The sequence below is a fragment of the Aquila chrysaetos genome, chromosome 20 (assembly GCF_900496995.4).
Source record: "Aquila chrysaetos chrysaetos chromosome 20, bAquChr1.4, whole genome shotgun sequence".
NCBI lineage: Eukaryota > Metazoa > Chordata > Aves > Accipitriformes > Accipitridae > Aquila > Aquila chrysaetos.
The window spans coordinates 6,889,116-6,910,796 of NC_044023.1; the positions used below are offsets into that span (position 1 = coordinate 6,889,116).

Genomic DNA, 21,681 nt, shown 5'->3' on the forward strand with positions numbered 1-21,681 from the left:
CATTTATTAACCAGGCTTTCCAGTTTTAGGCATGTTACATGTATAGTCAGGCATATCCAGGTGGTAAGTCAAATCCTGGAAGCAGCTGGACTTCAGACAGGGGTTGGGATGGCAAAACTGGCATAAATTGGCATAACCTAAATGAAAGAAGATAAACACCACATATTGTATCGGCAGAATTGTGTTAAATAGATGATTGGTTTTTGTTTTTTTCTATGATGAACAAGTAGCTCTAATAAAAGGTTGTATTAAAGGTACAAGCATTGGTCGTTTTGTGACAAAATGGATTCTCCTTTTCTCTGGTAAATATTTTTATGCTGATAAAAATACACATTCACAGACAACATTTCCACATTTTTGAGGCAGAACAGGATTGCCAGGCTGTAACCTTTCAATCTGCTGCGAGGTTTTTGTTTATTTGTCTGTGTAATGGCATCAACTTGCTGTATTTAACCTGATGTGAGGGGCTCTGACCTAAGTTCGCTTGTGAAGCAAGCTGTGTCTGCATCGGCTGTGCACTGGCCAGGCGGTGACGGGACCCTGCGCCTGTCCTGCAGCTGGCTGCGTTGACCCAACCGCCTCTGTCCACAGTGCGGGCTGGGGTGCCGCAGATGTGTTTCCTTTGCTGCAGGCAGGGTAAGGGCTCTGCTAAAGGGACAGGGAGTGCATCTGGGGTGCTGCTGTGTAAGTACATTATGTGGATACCTGTCCGAGTACTGAAGGTGTCTGGGCATGAAAAAGCAATGATTTAAAAGTCTGTCAATAACTTTGGGGTTTGCTGGTTTGGTGCGAAGAGAGCAGTGTGTGCAATGCGCTGCCTACTTTGGTTTTGGGCACTGTGTAAACCCTGGGAAGCTGTCATAAACAGAGGCTTTTTTTTTAAATAAATCCTTGGAATAAAAAAAGTATGTTTATTATTGCAGTGGACTGCAGTGGTGCAGGCTGGCTAACCTCTTCTGCAGAGGTGCTTGCAGTCCTGTAGTTACTTTCATTTGGAAGGTGTGGAGCATGCTCCGGAGCCACGCGACTTACTGCAAGCCTGGGTTGCTACCGATGGTTACGTTCTTGATTCTCCACAGCAGATCCTTTGCCCTTTTTACATTTCCTGAGAACTTCTCTGGTAATGTAAGAACATTAAGGTTTTGTCGTGGTTTAAACTCAGCCAGCAGCTAAGCACCACGCAGCCACTCTATCACTCCCCCTCCTCAACTAGGCAGGGGAGAGAAAATATAACGAAAGGCTCGTGGGTCGAAATAAGGACAGGGAGAGATCACTCAACCAATTACCGTCACAGGCAAAACAGACTCAACCTGGGGAAAATGAACTTAATTTATTTCTGGTCAAACCAGAGCAGGGTAATGAGAAATAAAACCAAATCTTAAAACACTTTCCCCCACCACTCCCTTTTTCCCGGTCACAACTTCACTCCCGGATTCTCTACCTCCTCCCCTCAGCTGCACGGGGAATGGGGGTTATGGTCAGTTCATCACATGTTGTCTCTGCCACTCCTTCCTCCACAGAGGGAGGACTCCTCACACTCTTCCCCTGCTCCAGCGTGGGGTCCCTCCCACGGGAGACAGTCCTCCACGAACTTCTCCAACGTGGGTCCTTCCCACGGGCTGCAGTTCTTCACGAACTGCTCCAGCATGGGTCCCTTCCATGGGGTGCAGTCCTTCAGGCACAGTGCTGCAGCGTGGGTCCCCCACGGGGTCACGAGTCCTGCCAGAAAACCTGCTCCAACGTGGGCTCCTCTCTCCACAGATCTGCAGGTCCTGCCAGGAGCCTGCTCCAGCGCGGGCTTCCCATGGGGTCACAGCCTCCTTTGGGCATCCCCCTGCTCCGGCGTGGGGTCCTCCCCGGGCTGCAGGTGGAGATCTGCTCCCCCGTGGACCTCCCTGCGCTGCAGGGGGACAGCCTGCCTCACCATGGTCTTCCCCACGGGCTGCAGGGGAATCTCTGCTCCGGCGCCTGGAGCATCTCCTCCCCCTCCTTCTTCACTGACCTTGGTGTCTGCAGGGTTGTTTCTCTTACATGTTCTCACTCCTCTCTCCGGCTGCAGTTTCTGTGCCCCAGCAACTTTTTTTCCCTTCTTAAATATGTTATCCCAGAGGCACTGCCGCCGTTGCTGATGGGCTTGGCCTTGGCCAGCGGTGGGTCTGTCTTGGAGCCAGCTGGCATTGGCTCTGTTGGACATTGGGGAAGCTTCTAGCAGCTTCTCACAGAAGCCACCCCTGTAGCCCCCATGCTACCAAAACCTTGCCACGCAAACCCAGTACAGGTGTGTTCTTTAAATGCAGGTCTCTTGAGGAGTCTCAAGTGTTGCTGTTGCAATGGGAGGGATGAACAACTTGGAGTTCTCTTCTGCTAAAACAGATTTAATGGAAGTAGCAGGAAAACGGAAGGGTGGAACTGTTACGAGTACTGGTCCATGAGCAGAGGTTGCAGTGCAGGTGTGATAGAGAAGTATAGTATGTTTTAACAATTAATTTAACTGGTGATAGTAGTTCCTATTTGCATTTATATACATACATAATCTTCATGTTCAATGGGTTTTGTTCTCAGAGGCCATACAGAAGCTGTTCAGATAAGAACACTTGAGCATGCTCTTGGCAGGCAAAAAGATGAAAGGGATTGCAGGAATCCTGTGCCATGCCTCTAGGAAAGCTTCCTTTGCAAGGAGCAGGAGTCGAGTGTTAAGACAAACACAATTTTTGTCCTTGCAAGGACAAAGCCCAAGTAAGTTACAGGAGTAGAGACTTGGTAGAGAGAGATTAGAGGGGTTGACATTTCAGAAATTTTGACTGCTTTTGATGAAATAATAATTTCTCATGAAGGAGAGTTGGTGGTTTGTTACTACTGTGGTCCTTGGACGGAACATAACTACGTAAGGTGAAGTCTGCAGCCAGAGCTGCTGAAGAAGGGTTGGTCACCAGGATGGTGCACCTGTGGCCTGTTACAAAAGAGCAAAATTGTATGATTTGACTGTAAGAGACAGGTTAGAGGGGCGATAGCGGATGGTGGTAAACTCAGACTACATCTGGTTACAATTGGTCTAGCAATTGCAAAAAATGTGGAAATATAGCTGCCCCTGTAATTTATTTTTTAAATATAGGAATAATATAGGAAGGTTTTGCTTTTGCTTTGGAGCATCCAATATGCTATCAAGATGGTCTAGAGAAAATGTTGGTGATCATACCTGCAGTAAAGGGCGATTCAATGATCTGTTTATCTTTGATAAATCCTTACATAAGCAAGCAAATAAGCTCCTGTGTCTAGACCTACTGTTCCATACGTGTGTGTAAAAATAACGCTTTAAAGAACTGCAAGTCAGCCAAAGGTTTCTCTTCTCTGCGTTAGACAGGATAATTCCTTCGGCAGCTGTGACTAATGAAATTGGTAGTATTTTTATTACTTTGTTCTAGAAGCATCAAACTTTATTTGGCCTACCTGTAGTCTACTTTCTGGGCCTTGCAGGGCTGTCTTGGGAAGATTTGGAGTGTGCTAACAGTGCTGAGCCAAGGCCTTTGTGGCAGGAGGTTTTCTTTCCTGCAAAAGCCACTGAAATTGATCTTTGCTCATCACAGAACATAAGTTAAAATGGCTTGAAAAATTGGAATTCCAGCATAAATTGGAGATGGTGAGAAGTCTTCCACTTTGTCTTTTGTTTTGTGGAGGGTCAGATACTAGGTAGGCATGTGCTTGTGAGATACTTACTTTGTTTATACAACAGAAAGTTAGAAAATATCTTGAGTGTTATCCAGGCTTCCAGCTGTTAGTGACTAAATAAGAGAAGACAAAATTACAAGAAAGGTCTTAAACCCTGTTTTGACTCTAAAAGGCTTAGAGAACTAGGAGTTTGTGTGAAGTATGGGACTCTGGAGACCCTTTCTTGGAGAAGTAGGACCTCTGCCGAGGGCTCCAGCAGGGAGAATGATAGGGGGATGGGGCAAGAGGGAAGGGTGTAGAAGTAGGTGTGTATAATACTTTGCTTCTCAAGAAAATAATTTGAATATCTGGTCTGACAGCTGTGTACTGTCCTTCTGGTGCTGTGGGTACGGAAGGACAGTTAATGGGTGCTTAGAGAAGTGTTGATGTGGTTGTTGAATCACAAAACACAGAAGCATGTGGCAGATTACACAGAGGCTGGTTTTGTGCCTGCCCTGCTCTTGCAGTGTGAATGGAGTGAGGAGAGTGAGCAAAGCATTGGCAGCTTGCACGCTCCTGCGGCAGCGCAGCTTTGTGGGGTTTTGGTGAGTTGCTTATCCGAGTGTAGCAGGAATGATCAGGAAGACAGTTGCTGATCTGTGAATTTTAAACAGTTCCTTACCATCACATATATTAAAGATTTCTTACACTGAATGCTGTTCTGAATATTTGTTTGCTTTTGCCTCTCTCAGTCCTGATTTCAAGGGTAAGATTTTTTCAAAGGAGGCAAATATCTGCCGTTGCACCCTGATGGAGGTAGTTGCTGATTTGCTATGGCAGGTAATCAGCTGTATCTTTCCACTGAGTTGACAGCAGTGTCTAGCCAGAGTCTCTGACATTTTCCCCCAAAAGGATATGTCTGTTTTAAGGAAATGTACAGACCCTAATGTGGGGGGGTTGGATGTTTCTGTACTACAAGTGCATTGCTACAAAAGAGTGAATGAAACTTGCACTGAATAGCTTGAAAGTTAATTTTCTCCAGCGCTGTTGATTTTGGTTCTGATTGAGAAATTTGCTTACTAGGTATCCTACTTTTTTTGTGCTGAAAATACTAAGTAAGGGTACTCCAAACTACTGTGGTACAAAACTCACCAGTATACCTGTAATGGACTTCATTAAAATGTTTATGAGGAATCAAGTACTACACATTGTAAGTGGACCCAAAATAAACGTGGCTCCTACCTGAATAGTTTATTATGCTGGGTTCCATTTGTGCTATAGATTTTGGATTTTTTAAAAATAGAATCTACTGGTATTTAAAACACTTCCACTTAAGTTGTCATCCTAGATGGTCCTTTCCATTTTTTAACTTTCTTCTATCAGTGACGGGGGTCGGCAGAGACTCAGTAAGGCCAGGTGGAGAGGGTGCAAATGTGTTTTCCAAAGGCCTGATGTTCTCTGCCTGGCTTATCTCCTAGGGTAGAGGACCCCGCAACTGCATTTTGGCTAGCTGAGATCTGCTTGTACGTTGATAAGGTGTGTGGCCTGCAAATACCCAGTCGCATACAAATCTTGAACATGCCCCCCTTCCTCCCTGGAGCCACTGTCTCATTTTCTTGTAGCAAAAGGGGTAGCTGAGGCCTATATTCATTGACTGTAGTGCTGTTAGATTAGGAAAAAAGGTTAAAAAAAGCTTGACGTTGTCTTTTGCAGGCTGTGGAAATTGCTTATTTCTGCAGTAATAATAAAAGCAGAGGGCGAGTGAGCATCTGGAATTGGCCACAGGTTGTAACTGCAATTGTGCGCAGCAGCATCAGGTTAAGGCTTGAGAGGGTCTGTGCCCCTGCTTTTCAGAGCTCCGTCCACTGCAGCGGCAGGATTGGGCCTGCTGGTGTGTAGGGTTGGTGCAGAGTCTTCTCCCTGTGAAGGAAAAGTCTCTCCTTCCAGCTGATTTTGTCATAAAGAGTTCTAGATCTTAACTACAGAAGAGCTTTTATGATGAACTTGTGCGTTAGTAAGATGAATTGGGAATATTCACTGAAAGGGTCACTGAGTTAAAATGTACGAGGAAGCACAGGAATGACTGGTTGTTTCCTATTTATAACTGTACACTGGGAAAGGGTTGCTGCTGTGGCTGGGCGCTCATCTGTATGTGTTTGGTACCTCGCATTGTTCTTTCTGAACGTTTTTCAGGCAGAAGTTTGTTACAGAGGGGTGCTTTTGTCCTGAATAGCTTTTCTTTCTGGAACGCCAACAAGAATCTCCACTGCAAACGCTGGACCTAATTAGAAGATGTGCTGAACAGGACACTGTTTATGCCACAGCTGTAAGTCCTACAGTAAAGAATTTGTTACAAAAACTCTTTAGATGAAGTGTGTGTGCCGTCTCCTCTCATAGGGAACACATAATTAGTATTGCCTTGAAGTGAAAAAGCACAGTTGTATGTGTGAATGGGCATAGGGACCGGGACGACATTTACGCCCTCTCCTCCCGCCTCCAGGGTATGGTCCAAGAATAACAAAAAGGACCTTTACCTTTCCTCGTGAGCAGTAGATTTATCTTCATATTCAGTGGCAGAGTTGTAGGTGTCAGGCATTGAAGAACCCCTTCCCTGCTCTGACAGACCTCTGCAACAGGTTTTCTGCCTGTCTGTGCAGAGTGAAGCTCTATATGGTAGACACAGGGTTTTGAAATAGATTTTACTGGATGCCTTTGCATGAAGGAATTCGCTGAAACCTGATCCTTTCTGTAGCTTCTTCCCCAGTCTGTAGGGGTGTCTTCTGTCCCCATTGTCTCATGTGCCTTTGTTTTAAAATAATATTAAGCCTTAGACACCAGCTGATTTACTTTAATTCAACATCCAACTTATGTTTGATTTCTTTTCATATTCAAGTGAGCCATCTGGCTTTAATGAACTGTAACTGTTTTTAATGCTGCCTCCAGTTGCTAACATCTGAATATTTCATGTGCTGAAAGGAGGTTTGAAATGCAGAAGTGAGACTGAAGAGTCCAAAGTATTTCCAAATCAGCTCTGTTCCAGCAGCACTTGTGCTCCGCTCCCCTCGAGATTTATCAAAAGATAATCTTTGGGGTGCCAGACTGTAAGCATCAGCCATGGCGGGTGCTAATTACAAGTACTCTCAATTTTGTGTATGTAAAACACCAGAGCTGCTTATGAAATCCTGAATAACTACCCAGCTTGACTTGGGCACAGTATCAATCAGCTTCAACAGGAGCTGCCAGTATTTGGCATCTTTTAAATAAACAGCCTCTTTGGTGTTTAGGTTTGGGTTTGTTGTTTTGGTTGTTTGTGGGGGTTTTTTTTGGGGGGGGGGGGTATGGGGTGGTGTGTCTTAAATATTTCCATGTTGCAAAAAAAGATAAGTTAGTTTTACATCACCTAGTTTAGTTATAGAAGTTAATTGAGAGCTGGATCCCATAAACTGAAAATATCTTAATTGCAATTAAATTCTGAGGGTACTTTGCCAGGACTACACTATTAGAAACCAGTGGCATATCCCCAGATTTGTTAGACTACATGCTTTGCTCGACATTTTTCACAGCGTTGCCTTTGTTTTGGCTTAGCAGTGTGACAGCTGATAGACTTACGATAGGCCATTACCAAGAAATATTTTGATTAATGATTAAAAAGTATTTTGTTGGTTAGTCCTTCACTGTGTGCCAAGCATCGTGCAGATTGCCAGTGACATCATCTTCCAGCATTATTTCATAAATGGTAGAATAAATGGAAGCTTAGACTGTCAGTCTGTCTACAGGAGGAAAGTCTTCGGAAAGGGTAGGCTGGGAACATGCGGTTGCGTTAGCTTACCCTGCACTGCTTTGTCCTGAGAGCATGGAAGAAGTACATAAGGAACCAAAGGAGACTGATAGAGATTGGTACCTTAATTTCTCAGTAACTTTCTCATAGAGACAGAGCTGAATTGGGAGTTAACTTGTGATCTTGTAGGTATATGCTGAGCACAGTCTTTCTGAGCTGGAGAGGAGTAGGTTAGAAGCATATAGCGGAAATTGGCAGCCGAGCTCCCTTCCAGATGCATTCCTGAAGCTATAATGAATAAAACCATATTAGTATCTTCTGCACAGTAGATTTTTGTGGCACTAAGCTACCATTCAATAGGAGCTCTTAATGATACCTCTTGCTACTCTTAAAAATTTTTATTCTCACATGTAATGAATTTTTAAAGTTGGCTGTATTTTGATTGTACTTGAGAACTTCCTGCACCACTGAGCACTAATCGTGGATACTTCTTTAATTCTATTCAAGTTTGTTGTTTTGTTTGCATGTGAAGGAGGCTATCAGTGTTGTATACAGGAGATTTCAGCCAGGCTTTTCAATGCTTTGCACTGCAGTTCCCTAAAATTCATGCCAAAAACTGTAGCTCAGTCTACAATACAATTTTGGCATCTCGCTTTCAGTTGAAGTGTAACTCGAGTTTGGTTTGACTCGTATGATATTGCCAGCTAGCAAGCCTGGATGCTCCACAGACATGCTCAGGACATTTGCAGCCTGCTACGCAGCATTTTACAATTAAGCCATGGAAATCCTCCACAAAATGGAATTACGGTACTTTGGGAAGGTTTGGGGGGGGGGTTCTTTCCCCCCCTTTTTTTTTTCTTTCCAAGTTCTCTGTCGGAATGGTGGAGGCACGTCTCGGTTAACTTGCTTTGCATGGCGACCGCGGGAGCCTAAAGATACTGCTATCAGCAGGGACAGTGATGCTGCCCTCTCCGGTCCCAGCCACAGGCGTCTGCCCAGTCCTTGTGCCGGCGATTACGGAGCTGCCTTCTCCGTTCACTCGGAGAGGCTGCTGAGGAACTGGGCAGGCAAGCCGGCAGAAGCGGTCGCTCTCCCACCTGAACTTCCCTGTAATAGAAGTACTTCTTCAAAATACTTCATTTTTTAACAGATAGACAGATTTTCAAAGGAAAAAAACATTTAGTTAGAATTTTTCACACCAGCTGTATTTCACAAGCTGCTTATTTGAATGACAATACAAATGCAACTGCAGCCTGCATAAAGCTGCTTAAGATCTGCTTGCACTTACGGTGGGATGGAAGATGCTGTTTCAGAGAGAGAAGGGCTGGATAGTGTCTTAGTCATTTGTAGTTACTGTGTGTCCAGTCCAGTTTTACCTTCAGAAGTCAAATCATGGTTGCACCTTTAGAAGCAGTATCGTATCGGAAAATCTCTTAGTTGTGATACTCATTTTGAAGTAAGATTTTTGTGTTTCCATCTGCTAGGCAGCTTGCATTACTTACAGATTAGTCCACGCTGTAGCAGAAAAAAAAGCCCACTTAAAATAGTTGGTTTCTTTAACCTTAAAAATAAATAAATAAATAAAAAGAACCCTCCCACAAAACCTCTGTAAGGATTATTGGGTAGTCTCCATAGACACTATAGGTATGCAAAACTCAAAAAAATTTAAGACTTTTCAAATGTGTAAGCCTTCCCCTTTTTAAAATGTAGTTTTTCAAAATGTGTTTAGGTGAGAAGTGCAGCCTGTGTTTTTTAAAACCTGATTTTTAGTTCTCTACAATATTTTTGGTATCTTGCTTAAAAAGAAAAAACACATGCTTCCCAGACATTCAACAAGAATGCAAAGGATATTTGAAGAGTATCTTTTTTTTACAAGAAATTTTAAGCCAATAATCTTGTTTTTGAGGCCGCCTCATGCCCCATCTCATTGATTTATAGAAAGTTGTCAGTCAAAGTGTGATATTAATAAAGAAATGCGTAACCTAGGCTTTTATTTTACTATACAACTTTGCTTTAGCGGAGAATTTTGTAAGGGAAAAATACTCGCAGTGCATTGCCAGTGCAGTGAACTAGTGGGCTTGCTTTAGATGCGTCCTTCCTTGGTTTCTACCATGAATAATGAAATAATGATTTAACTGCTCATAGGAATAGGTTTGAAAGTTATGGCTATTTATCACAAAATGTTTAGGAGTGTAGTTCTGCTCCTTTATTATATATATATTTATATATTTTATTATATATTTAGGTTATTTTCCCCTGATACACATCGGGGCAGGAATACCTTCAGCTTGCACAACTATAAAACACTCTGTGCGTGCACACGCATGTATGTAGTAAAATGAAGGTGTGAAAAACAGCCAGTTTCAGGGCATTTTTTTTACATGTACCGTCCTCAGATGTTCTGCAGGGCAGTAGTTTCTGTTTTGGGGTAACAGGATAAGACGTTAAACAGTTCAGCCATCTGCATTTGTACAGCCTCTGTATTTGTAGTGTGGGTTTCTCAAAACAGACTGCAAAATTTTCTTGTCGTGCTGTCTCCAAACAATTTGGGAGTCTGGTGGCAGAAGGGCTGTGTCCCTTGGCGATAAAGGTGATGCTTAAAAAATTTGGTGAGTGGAAGGATTATGAGTTACGGGTAGGCTGGAGTTGTATCACTTGTTTGTTTTTTCTCATACCACAGGATCATAATTTTAATGTAATGTAGTTAGGAGCAGTCCTCTGCAGTTGTACAGGGCTGCTTCTCCTTGAAGAACCATTGGCATGGCAGAAGTCAGCACAGACATCTTTTAAGTATACAGTATGAGAGGTGACTGTTACCTGTATTGAATATCTTAAAATATGTTTTACCAGCTAATATACAGTAAAATGAACTGCCATAAAATCCAAAGAAAATGTTAAGACTGGTAAAAGGAAATGAAATTAAAACAAAGTATATCTCTTGGTGTACAGAGTATTAATTGTTTTTTCCACTTATATAAGAGACAACATTTTGATAATAAATGAGCTACTGTGTCAAAGCATAACAGTTTCACTGGTGTCTTCAAGTCCTGTTAAAGGGATGAAGTGATGGCTCCTTGGTTGAACTGTTAAGAATCTAGTAAGTTTAAAATGTGTACGTATATTTAAACTTGTCTTACAGCCATTCAAGACCAGAGTTGCTAATTGCCTGAAGGCTTGTGGACAGCAAATGGCTAAAGTATTAGAAACACACAGCCTGAGCAGACATTTTGTAAGCCTTATTGTACTCTTTCTTTGCTAGTATCAGTTTGGCTTTCTTGACTTCAGGCATTTTTGTTGGTCCAGGTGACAAAGGAGCTGGATTCTTGTTTTGTCCTGCTCGTAAGGCATGACTTGGTTAGTTCCCTGCTTCTTTAACCTTGGGAAGGGTTGAAGGAGCTTTTGAGAGGGGTGGATTTGTTGGGAGGCTAAAGAGATGTTGAAAGTCAGCTTTATAATTCACTGATTTAGGAAATATGTTTTTTCTAGAATCAGTTTGGTCTGCAGATGAGGGATGTGGAATAGCTAAACATACATAAACGCAGTGAGATGCCCTTGTTTGCTTTAAAGTTTTTGGGTTATTGCTAGAGTAATGTTCTTAATGTATCTTAAAAGTAGCTAAAATCTGATAAACATTTTCTTATCAGTTGTTCTTTTCAGGTTTTTTTCAGGATCCCTTCTTGAATGTCCTGGCTGCCAGTAGAATTGAAGGCGGGAGGCAACTCATGACCACCAAACTGTGACAGCCTTGGATTCCCCTGCTTCTGGCTGCTCAAAATAACCACTGGGCTACTGTGGAGATGAATGGAGAACAGCAGTATGATGCAGGTAATAGTACAGCTGAGCTCCCTGGCTAAAAATTCTCAAAAAACTTGGCAAGTGAGATGGAACAAAGATGAGCGCAGTGAATGTTTCATAGTGCATGTGTCTGATGCTGTGTACTGTATACAGGGAGAAACTCAAATTTCAATGACTGTGGGTTAGATTCTGGCTACGGGGCTTATGTTTGTTATTGCTCTATTTCAAAAGCAGGGTGTATCATTGGCTTAAAGGAGGACAAAATCTAACCCACCTTAGTAATTGTGTTTTAGGAAGCTGTGTCTTTCCTCTTTGTGATACCACTATGAGATGGGCTTATGAAAAGCTCAGTGGCTTTAACACTACTATTTTAAGGCATTTGTCTGTCAAAGTGGTTAATATTATCTTGTTCTGTCCTTGTGTTCATCTTGTTCTTAATATTTTGACAAGGTTGTGCTGCTGGTTTAAAAAGTCAGATAACTGAAGTTGTTTGCTGCCATTGTAATCTGTCCTGTTTTTCTGATGTGCCTTGGTGTGCCTGCTTTGATAGGCTTGAGATATCAACTCCTAACCTGCTGCAGAGTGGTATATTATGATAAATTAGCTCAGGTTTTGGTTCACCTTGAAACACTAGGCTGGGAAAAGTGATTGTCTGGGGTGGCTGAGGATACTAACAGCTTTCTGAAACACTTCTGGAATTGTACACTCTTATGGGGGTAGGGACCATCCATTTTTCTGACTTGGCTGCCGTGGTTTGTTCCCTTTCTTTGAGGAGGCCCCTACCTATAGTGTTGGTACAGTTAATATAAAGTAAATTTGAATTTGTAGTTACCAGTGTAAACAATTGCATTAGGATTTTATCTGAGTATTACTTTCCTTTGGTATTTGTCCAACAAGCAGCTCTTCTCATAGACCAATTGGTAGTTTTTGTACCTTTACTTTATGAAAGTCTAATTGCTGTCAGTGTTACTGAAGAAATGTTAAACGTGATTTTAATCTACAGTGCTTTTAGCAGAATGCTATCATCTCCTTTATGATGCTGAAATAGGCTTTTTGATTATTAATTATAGCCAATCAGTCAAGTTGTTGTCAACATTATATCCTCAAATAAGCAAGAAAAAGCAGCATGCTCAAGTATGCAGAATGTCTCCAGGCACATGCAAACACTGTTTCCTCTGCTAGTGGAAACTGCTAACTTCTGTCATGTAGTGTAAGAAAGAGAAAAGGGTTTGAGCAGCTGAGAAGAACACTAAGGACATATATACATGGTCAGCGATGGGATGTTCACAGGCACATCCTGCCATAGTAGAACCTTTATTGACATTTTTCCATCTTCCTCAAAAGGTATCAAAGGTCACACAGTCCTTTCTGTGTACTTTTGGAATAGCTAGGAAGGGTTTGATACTGCATTGAAATTACTCAACAGCTATTTTCCTGAGCATCATATTTGTGCCTAGTTTGAGTACAGGTGGCTGTGAAAAGCAAACAATAGCTGAAGTGAGCTTTACTTGCTGAGTTCAAAGCTAGTTTCCAGCAAATGCTACACATGTAAGCATAAGCACACTGGTTTTGTTGTGCCCTCTAATATTGTTTCCTGAAATGCTTTGAGTTAGACCAGTCCCAACCACTACTGGAACATTCCCTTCATATTCTTTGAGTGGTGTCATTTTTTCCACTTGATGTTTTTTAGCAGTTTTGGAGATTCCGCTCTGTCTTTTTGGTTGTTACATACAGGCTCTCTGCCTACAAGAACCCAGACAGTGGTCAAGGTTGTTGGTTGTGATGCTCTCCTGCACTACGAGGGGATAAGACGACTTTCATTCTTGTCACAGTCTTCCTCAGCTGCTGAAATTCCATCCTCTCTTTATTTATTCATGGCCTTGCAGCCAGTATAGATGGAAAAGATTAACTGTTATTAAAATCAGATTGAAATATATCTAAGTTTCAGGGTGAGAAACCTTTAGGTTAGACTTAATTGAAGGTCTTGCAGACTTCAGTGTGATGTACTTAAATGTCCAATATGACAGTCTTCAACTAAATCACATTAAAGATGCATGAAAACTATTTGCAGTGAGAATTTAACTCAAATCCAAAGATCGAAACAGTCTGGTGTAGGCTGTTTCCATTGCAGGTATTTTTAAGGGCTAATGTCTTTAATATTTCACTACCTTCTTGTGTCCAAATGGTACAATTCAGTATTCTTTCTCTTCCTGTATGCATCAGAGAGCAGCAGGACATAATTCATGGTAAAATTCAGAAAGGAAGAGGTAGTGTTCAAAATGATGCTAGTAGAAATAATGATAAATGGGAAGTGATATCCCTACCTAGGAAGCTTCTAGTATTCTTACAGACAATTTTCTCACCTCCAGAGTGGATAAGAGTTATCCACAGAACCTCTGTAGGACACTTCTCAGATTTTACCTGAGAAAATGTTAGCTTGATTTAAAAGCTTTACTGACAGAAACTAGTTATATGGTGAGGCCACAGAGATGAGACTCACATCTGGTTTCTTTCCCCACCTTTGCCAAAGTTGTTCTTTGCCACTGAGCTAACGTGTGGCTCAGTCATCCTGTCTAATATAGTGTATTGGGTCTGCGTGGCAAGGTTTTGGTAGCATGGGGGCTACAGGGGTGGCTTCTGTGAGAAGCTGCTGGAAGCTTCCCCAATGTCCAACAGAGCCAATGCCAGCCGGCTCTAAGACGGACCCGCCACCAGCCAAGGCCAAGCCCATCAGCAACGGCGGCAGTGCCTCTGGGATAACATATTTAAGAAGGGAAAAAAAGTTGCTGGGGCACAGAAACTGCAGCCGGAGAGAGGAGTGAGAACATGTAAGAGAAACAACCCTGCAGACACCAAGGTCAGTGAAGAAGGAGGGGAGGAGATGCTCCAGGCGCCAGAGCAGAGATTCCCCTGCAGCCCGTGGGAAGACCATGGTGAGGCAGGCTGTCCCCTGCAGCGCAGGGAGGTCCACGGGGGAGCAGATCTCCACCTGCAGCCCGGGGAGGACCCCACGCCGGAGCAGGGGGATGCCCAAAGGAGGCTGTGACCCCATGGGAAGCCCGCGCTGGAGCAGGCTCCTGGCAGGACCTGCGGATCTGTGGAGAGAGGAGCCCACGTTGGAGCAGGTTTTCTGGCAGGACTTGTGACCCCACGAGAGACCCACGCTGGAGCAGTGTGCTCCTGAAGGACTGCACGCCATGGAAGGGACCCACGCTGGAGCAGTTCATGAAGAACTGCAGCCCGTGGGAAGGACCCACATTGGAGAAGTTCGTGGAGGACTGTCTGCCGTGGGAGGGACCCCACGCTGGAGCAAGGGAAGAGTGTGAGGAGTCCTGCCCCTGAAGAGGAAGGAGCGGCAGAGACAACGTGTGATGAACCGACCGTAAACCCCATTCCCCATCCCCCTGCGCTGCTGGGGGGATAGGTAGAGAATCTGGGAGTAAAGTTGTGCCTGGGAAGGAGGGAGTGTTGGGGGGAAGATATTTTAGGATTTGGTTTTATTTCTCATTACCCTACTCTGGTTTGATTGGAAATAAATTAAGTTAATTTTCCCCAGGTTGAGTCTGTTTTGCCTGTGACGGTAATTGGTTGAGTGATCTCTCCCTGTCCTTATCTCGACCCATGAGCCTTTTGTTGTATTTTCTCTCCCCTGTCTAGCTGAGGGGGGAAGTGATAGAGTAGCTTTGGTGGGCACCTGGTGTCCAGCCAGGGTCAACCCACCATATATAGGAAAATATATCTTGGTGTAGTAGAAAGCTGAATTAATTTAGGACTTACAGCAATTAAGAATATGGGGAGAAAGAGAGAAACGTACATATGTGTACACCCATTTTATTAGATTAATAAATTGTGCTTTAGGATTAAATGGATTAAATATGATTTTGCTTCTTATCTGCCATACAAATTTGCAAGTTTGGTCACAGTAGTGAGAGTTTCTGGTGTAAATATCTGAGGTTTTATTGAGCAGTTTGAACTCAGACTGATCAGGACATTTAATACAGACATATGGCCCCTCAGGAATGTAGCTTCATTAAACTGGTCCTCTGTGTATCCTGGGATCTGCTAACCTGCGAGAGTCTTGCAATAGGGTCTTGCAAAAAATACCAACAGACTAGATCAAAGGCTTGATTTAAACGCCCTGCTCTGCTGCAACTGTCCTGACAATAAAACCAGAAAAGCGATTGCATTCTGACTCTCAAAGATTTCCAGGTAGCATGAGCCTTACCAGAGAGATGGTCCTTCACCATACTCTTGGAGTGTTTCTGCATTCAGATGTTGAAAAATAGATACTTGATTTCTGAGATTTTTTCATGGTTTATGTAGTCCTACCACATGCCACAATTAAAAAAACTAATTTACTGCTCTCACTATGAAACCTCATACAGCATTTTTGCTTGGAGCTTTATTCAACGAACTTTTCATGTTCCACATTGATTCAGTTAAGTAAGCGCTGCGCTAAATAACCTGGAATGCTGTGGCAGGGCCGTGTGTGAGAAGCAGCAGATAGATCTGTTAAATCCTATAGCTAAGCATGACCCTCAGCTGTGCCAGCCTCCTAAAGGAAGGAAAGCACCTGAACTCCCCAGCTCTGCATGCTCGGAGGCTAATCACCTAGTCTCATTTAATTGTAAAACCTTAGTAAAGTGTAAATGCAAGCTGAGTTGAACTCTTATGAATGAATGGAACAGCAAAAGTTCTGGGTGCTTTTTTTAAAAAGTTCTTAAAAAAATCCCTCTGACTCAACAAAACTCCCTAAAATAAAGCAGGAGGAGTATTAAATTTGCAATGAGTGTTGGACAGGAATTTGTGATTTTTTTTTTTTCTGTGAAAAATGAGTTGCAAGAGAGCGTCTGGGTGTGCTGGTGAGATTTGGGTACTGTACAGTACAAAGCAATCCGAGCCCTTCTCGCCACAGTGCAGACCTGGAAGGAAACAGCTCTTCTGGATATGAAAACATCCAGGCTGCAGAGACCATGGATGAGTGGAGTGACAAAGGACCTGTGGTAACTCTGATCCAGTTGGGAACTGGTTTTAACTGTCGTTAGAGGCGAAAGAGTAGCTGGAGCAGCATGCAAACTGGCTTTCTCAGGAGCTCCTTGCAGCAATTAAGTGGCAACATAAGTTACTAATTGACCCTTTCAGTGTGTTAAGTGACCTGTGCCTCATTTAAGGAGCTTAACTGCCCCTTAGACAGTTATCTGATGATAACATGTTATTGAAGACTTGGTGCTGCAAGCGGCTTGGTAAAGAGCACGGCTGGAAAGCCTCAAGATCCGTGTAGTATTCCCAGGTCGAGCTACTTGGCTTTCAAACTTGCTAAAAAGCACAGAGCAGTCACGTTGCTTTATGTTTCCCTTCAAGCAGGAATGCATTAGACATTGCAAGCAGTGCTTTTTACATACAAAGTGCTCTTGGAGTTGGATGAAAGTGGGGTTGTTGCTGCTGTTTAGCAGCTGGGTGCTTTTCTTTGGGAAAGGGTGAGCTGGCTTTCTCTAGGCAGGAGAAAAATCAGACAAAGTTTGCTCTTGGTTTCGACTGATTATGGATGTGTTCAAGCTGATGTTTCTTCCCACTTTGGTTCTGCAGCTGTAGACTTAAGCATTTTTATGGTATATTAAAGTAAAATGCTGTTTTAATGAGTTAAGAAATCTGTTTTAACAACATTTTGCAATGAAATTATGTTTTTCTTAGAATGACTTGCAGCCAAAGCTTTGATCAACTCCACCCTAATTTGCAAACAGCTGTGGTGTGTTCCTTAACCTCTTTACTCCCTCAAAATTTTTTAAAAATAAAATTACTTGCTTCTGCCCTTCTCCAGGTCTATTTCTTCAGTAAGTTAAAAATTATCCCCTAAAAGTGATGGTGACATTCAAGCTCTGAATTTTTTGAGCTCTGAGGCTTATGAAAGGCCAATATAACCAACTGTGGTTGTTTAAAAATAGCAAAGTGAAATTGGGTTTGGGAGAGATAAGAGCTGCCTTTAAAACAGATACTGTCATCAGCAAACAAAAGCTAATTGAATATATGTTTCTAAATTTTGGGAAATTATAATTCCTAGAAGTACAATGAAAAGTCAAAGATAAGCTTAACAATCAGTTTGAAGATAAAATGAACCTACTTTACACTCAAGACTTGTAGGGTTTTTAGACAATTGAATGTAGCTCAGACTTTTGGGCAAATATTTGCCCCTCTCTATTCAAGTACTAAGAACTGCTGTGAAGCGTACTTAGCAGGTTGTCAGCATGTCCATGGGTCTGATATGGGCATGTAGCAGTACTTCATTCTTTTTTTTTTTTTTCGACATGTAATGTTTCCTACTCAAGCTACTATTCCTTGAAAGAACAGTTACCACCTGTCCTAAGAAAGTCGGAGTGTGTAGGAAATGTTGGTGTCCTATAATCTTTGCTGTGCTCTCCCTGTGGTTGTGATACACAGAGATTTCTCCATTTTCAAATACAAACAAGGTATTGGGTTTCCTTGTACCGAGAGATGGAAATCTCTCGTGTTCATTCATAAAGACAGCTATTGTGCAGATTGGTAGAATTGGTCTAAAAGTGAAAATGAAAAGCTTTACTTTTATGTCATGTCACTGCCATCCCATTTTGCTGGTGAACCTGAAGCTGTAGTTTGTGTGTTGAGGTTAAAAATGCCGCTTACTTGAGGTGGGACCTTCCCTGGTCATCCCGCTCTGTGCCTGCAGGAAAAACATAATGTTGCTGCATGCTGAACTAAACAGGGGACCTGAAATCCAACCTGTGTTGGTTGTGGTGTCTTTTCAGTGGAGCAGGTTACACGTTGGAGAAAATGGGAATAGGGAGGGGGCAGGGAAGTGAGCCAAGAACTGCAGGGGAGACCGGGGCTGTGGGACAGGCTTGACAATAATAGAAAATCTGACTAATTTGTAGTGTGGCTCACTACAGCTGCTTGCTTCTCTAACAGCCTAAGTGAGTTTTGAACTGTGGCTTTAGTGGTTTTAGCACATTTTTTGTTTTAAATGCATCCAGAAATGAGATTTTCTTGGTCTAAAGAAGCTGTTACACCTTATGAGCTGGGTTTTTTTTAAATGACTAATTTGAGTGTTCTTGATTTCAGTTGTGTCTCGAGCTGTCTTCTTTAGGACTAACCTGAGTCCTCCTCTGTGCTTTTGGTGTTTTATAACATCTAAATAAATACTATCTAACTTTAAAAAGAGGAGAGTCATATTTCAGGGGGTTTTTTTAGTCTTTCTTTTCAAACCTCTTACTATTGGTATTGCTGTTTCCTGGATGACTTTTAATTTAATACACCAAAGGTCCAGTATGCCCAGAGTTTTGAGTCTCTTGTATTTGTTGATACAAATACAGAACTCTTCTGCCTATATTCTCCTCTCACCAATTGTAAACAATTTCTGCTTAAGCAAAATCCTCAGGATCTCACTATTTTTCAGACGAGATACAGCTTAAAGTCTGTGTGTTGAAACATGTAACTGAAGTTCACTGCGCACTTGTGTACTCAGTCACTTGGAATTGAAGTGGGTTTTGCTGTAGTTCTTAGTAGCCTGAAACTTAAGCCAAAAGGTTGCTAAATAGGAGTTTGGCTTCTCTTCCAGATGCTGGTTCCAGTGTGGAAGAAGTGGAATTCAATTGGGATGAGTATCTAGAAGACACAGGAGCAACTGCTGCCCCCCATGGATCTTTTAAACATGTGAGTAAGGGAGTGTGTGTTTACTTACCATCTCCTACATCAGTTGTCTTTGATATACTGAATGTTTAGGGTTTCTTTGAATGAGTTGATGCTCTCAGATCTGGAGGACTTAACTAGAATCATGTTTCTTAAAGAGAAATGAGGAATTTCACCTTTTTATTACTGTTTCTTGTCTTCCTCGCTGTCTGAAGCACAGGGTAATCCCATCCACAAATGCTGAAAGTTAAGGGGCTCCTAGTCTTTTCTGCACCAGAAGATAAGCTTAATTTTTCTCACGAAGGCCAAACTGGCCAGTCTCTTTCTTCTTTTGGTGATTGCTACTGGATAACTGCTATGGAAGAGCTAGCTTTAGAAAGTTGGTAGCATAGTTCTTGAACAGCAGAAATCAGATGTGCTCTCAAAGAAGGTTTTAATGGTGGCTTTCAAGGAGGCCAAGGAAAAAATAATAGCTCTGCCAAACACTTGACTGTGGTAGTTAGAAAACTGATTAGGATAATTTTTGATCACGGGCTTAATGGATAGTATGAAGTCTTGTCCTTCAAAAAGGACAAGACAAAGCCCTTGTCTTTGCCCTTGGATATCTTTAATCAAATGTTTGTTGGTAAAATCATGCACTGTCCTGTTGGGTGAGATCTGAATGTGAAGTCTGCCTTCTTGTACTGGGTTGTCAGTGAAGGTGAACAGCATAGAGCTGGTTTCCAAACCTCTTGGATCTCTTCCAATAATTGAAACACCTTCCAGACTGCCAGCCTGTATTCTTATCCAACTCTATTAAAGTTACTGTTTTACAGTCTTTCAAAGACTGGCTGTGGGACTCTTACCATGGCGGTGAGGGTAGTGACTTGTGTGTGGCACATTGCTTGGAAAGCACTCCATGGTGCTCAGGTTTTCGGGTCTGGTATCACCACTTTCAGTACAGGAGACTTAAATCAGAAGGAAAACAAACTGAGGTCTGTTTGTGAAGGATCAGAAAGCATTTTGAGTCCAAAGGTAACCTGCAGAAGTGCAAAACATTAAAGATCTATTAAAATGTGGCAGTTGTGTTAGCAGTAAAGATGCACAGTAAATGTGGACTTCGCAGAGGCTCTTCCATACTCTGGCATGTAATTGTAAGCTTTTTGTTCAAAATAAGCATTCAGGTATCTCATTTCAGAAGGGGAGAGGCCTATGCTTGCTTTGTTTTTGCTCAGTGTACTAAGGCTCTAGCAAGAGCAAGCTTACTCAGAGCGGTGGCCTCCATGCAGCGCACACTGAGGGAGAAGCATGGAATTGGAGTAGTGGCATTTTGCAGTAGCGCGAGGAGTGGTCTGTCTGGTCCTCTGGTGTGGTTTACCTTACTTCATCTCTGTTAAAGAAACTTGCTATCATAGTTTGGACATGATACAAACTAATTGTAATGCCAGCCTTACAGTGGTGGCCAAGTGAATTAACACTGCAGCTATATTTTGTTCATCGGCAGGAGACACACTTTGAATGACTTTGTCACCCTTGCACTGAACTCTTGGCCAGCTCAGCTGTGTCAAACAAGAGGTCTGATCGCTGTGGCCATGGTCAGTAAAAATGCAATTAGTTTTAGACCAAAATCCATGGTCTGTATTGTTATTATTCCCTGCGTGTGTAGAACACGGTGCGGTTTTGCTGGTGCAAGTGACGTTGTCGTGGAGAGTGCTTTAGCGAGCAGGCGTGGGCAAAGCCCAGCCGTGTCGCCCAGTCCTTTTCTGCTGCATTGGGTGCCCTCTTGTGGGCAGCGCCGTGGAGGAGCTGCGCTGGGTGAGCTTGGCTGGCCACGCTCCGCACCCGGCCCCGGGAGCTGGCCTGGGCGCTCGGGGTGCCGGGAGCGCTGCACAGGGGGTCATGAATGAGCGTGAAAATAGATAGATGCCTGCGTGTTCAGAAGGGGAGCCGCCAAGCGTTTGCTTGCAGAGTTCCCTTAGAGTCTGTCTGGAGGCCGATTTTGATGTTCTCTGTAATAAGCTTGGCATAAAACTTTGGAAATTTAATGCTGACACTGAATTGACAAGCAGAGAGGAGCACATTACAGCAGCGTCACATCACCTAGATCTTGCTGTTAACAGAAATTCAGTAGTGCAAGGTCACATGCTCAGGATTTCTGCTGTCCATTAGAAGGTAATGGTTTGGAAAAGGTAGAGGAGGAGAACTTCAGTGTCTCTGTGACAGCCTGTCTGTGTTACGAAGCACTAAAAAAATGTTAGTGCGATTCCAAGATACATCAGGTGAGAGAGCCTACAGGCACTGATGTCTCTGTGCTAGCGACTGGTGGTACCTCCAGCTGGAATCTGTGCAGTGCTAGCTGCTTGACTTGAAGAATGACTTATTTTTATAGTCTACCATCAGGAGAGCTAAGAGGGAACTACCTTTGTACTCTCAAAAAAAACAGAGGGGAGAAAACTAAGCTGAAGAATAATATCGGCACAAGAGCAAATGGACATGTATAAATAAATAAATTAATATAAATAAATTTTAGATGGAAGCTTAATGTTTTTGTTTGGTTCTTTTTAAATATTGGAGTGGTGAGACTGTGACCAGGCTCCCCTTATGAGTGGTGGGGGAGAAATACCTAACCCATGTTGTAGGAGAGTATATGATGAGGTTAAGAAAATGTAATGCATGATTACACAGCCTGTGTTAGCAAAGAACTAGACTTGCTGGTCGGAAAGAGGACTTTTTCATATTTGTATGCTTTTAGTAATTCTGAAAGTTTTTGCTCTTGCTATGAGCAAGATGCATTGGAAAATGTAAGCTACTTCTTCAAATTAAGC

At 42.7% G+C, this 21,681-nt stretch overlaps 1 protein-coding gene across 3 annotated transcripts in view; it reads left to right on the top strand.

Annotated features, from left to right (window-relative positions):
* SFMBT1 (Scm like with four mbt domains 1) overlaps window positions 1-21,681 on the top strand; it is an 85,252-nt gene that overhangs the window by 32,628 nt on the left and 30,943 nt on the right. The window contains exons 1-3 of one of the 3 annotated variants that reach the window (XM_029996215.1): window positions 5,871-5,971; window positions 11,081-11,248; window positions 18,807-18,901. In XM_029996215.1, the coding sequence (XP_029852075.1) occupies window positions 11,221-11,248; window positions 18,807-18,901 (123 nt within the window). In that variant the 5' untranslated portion in view covers window positions 5,871-5,971; window positions 11,081-11,220. Of the gene's footprint in view, window positions 1-5,870; window positions 5,972-10,526; window positions 10,653-11,080; window positions 11,249-18,806; window positions 18,902-21,681 lie in introns of those variants that run through there. The other 2 variants (XM_041118807.1, XM_029996213.1) reach the window with 2 other exon arrangements.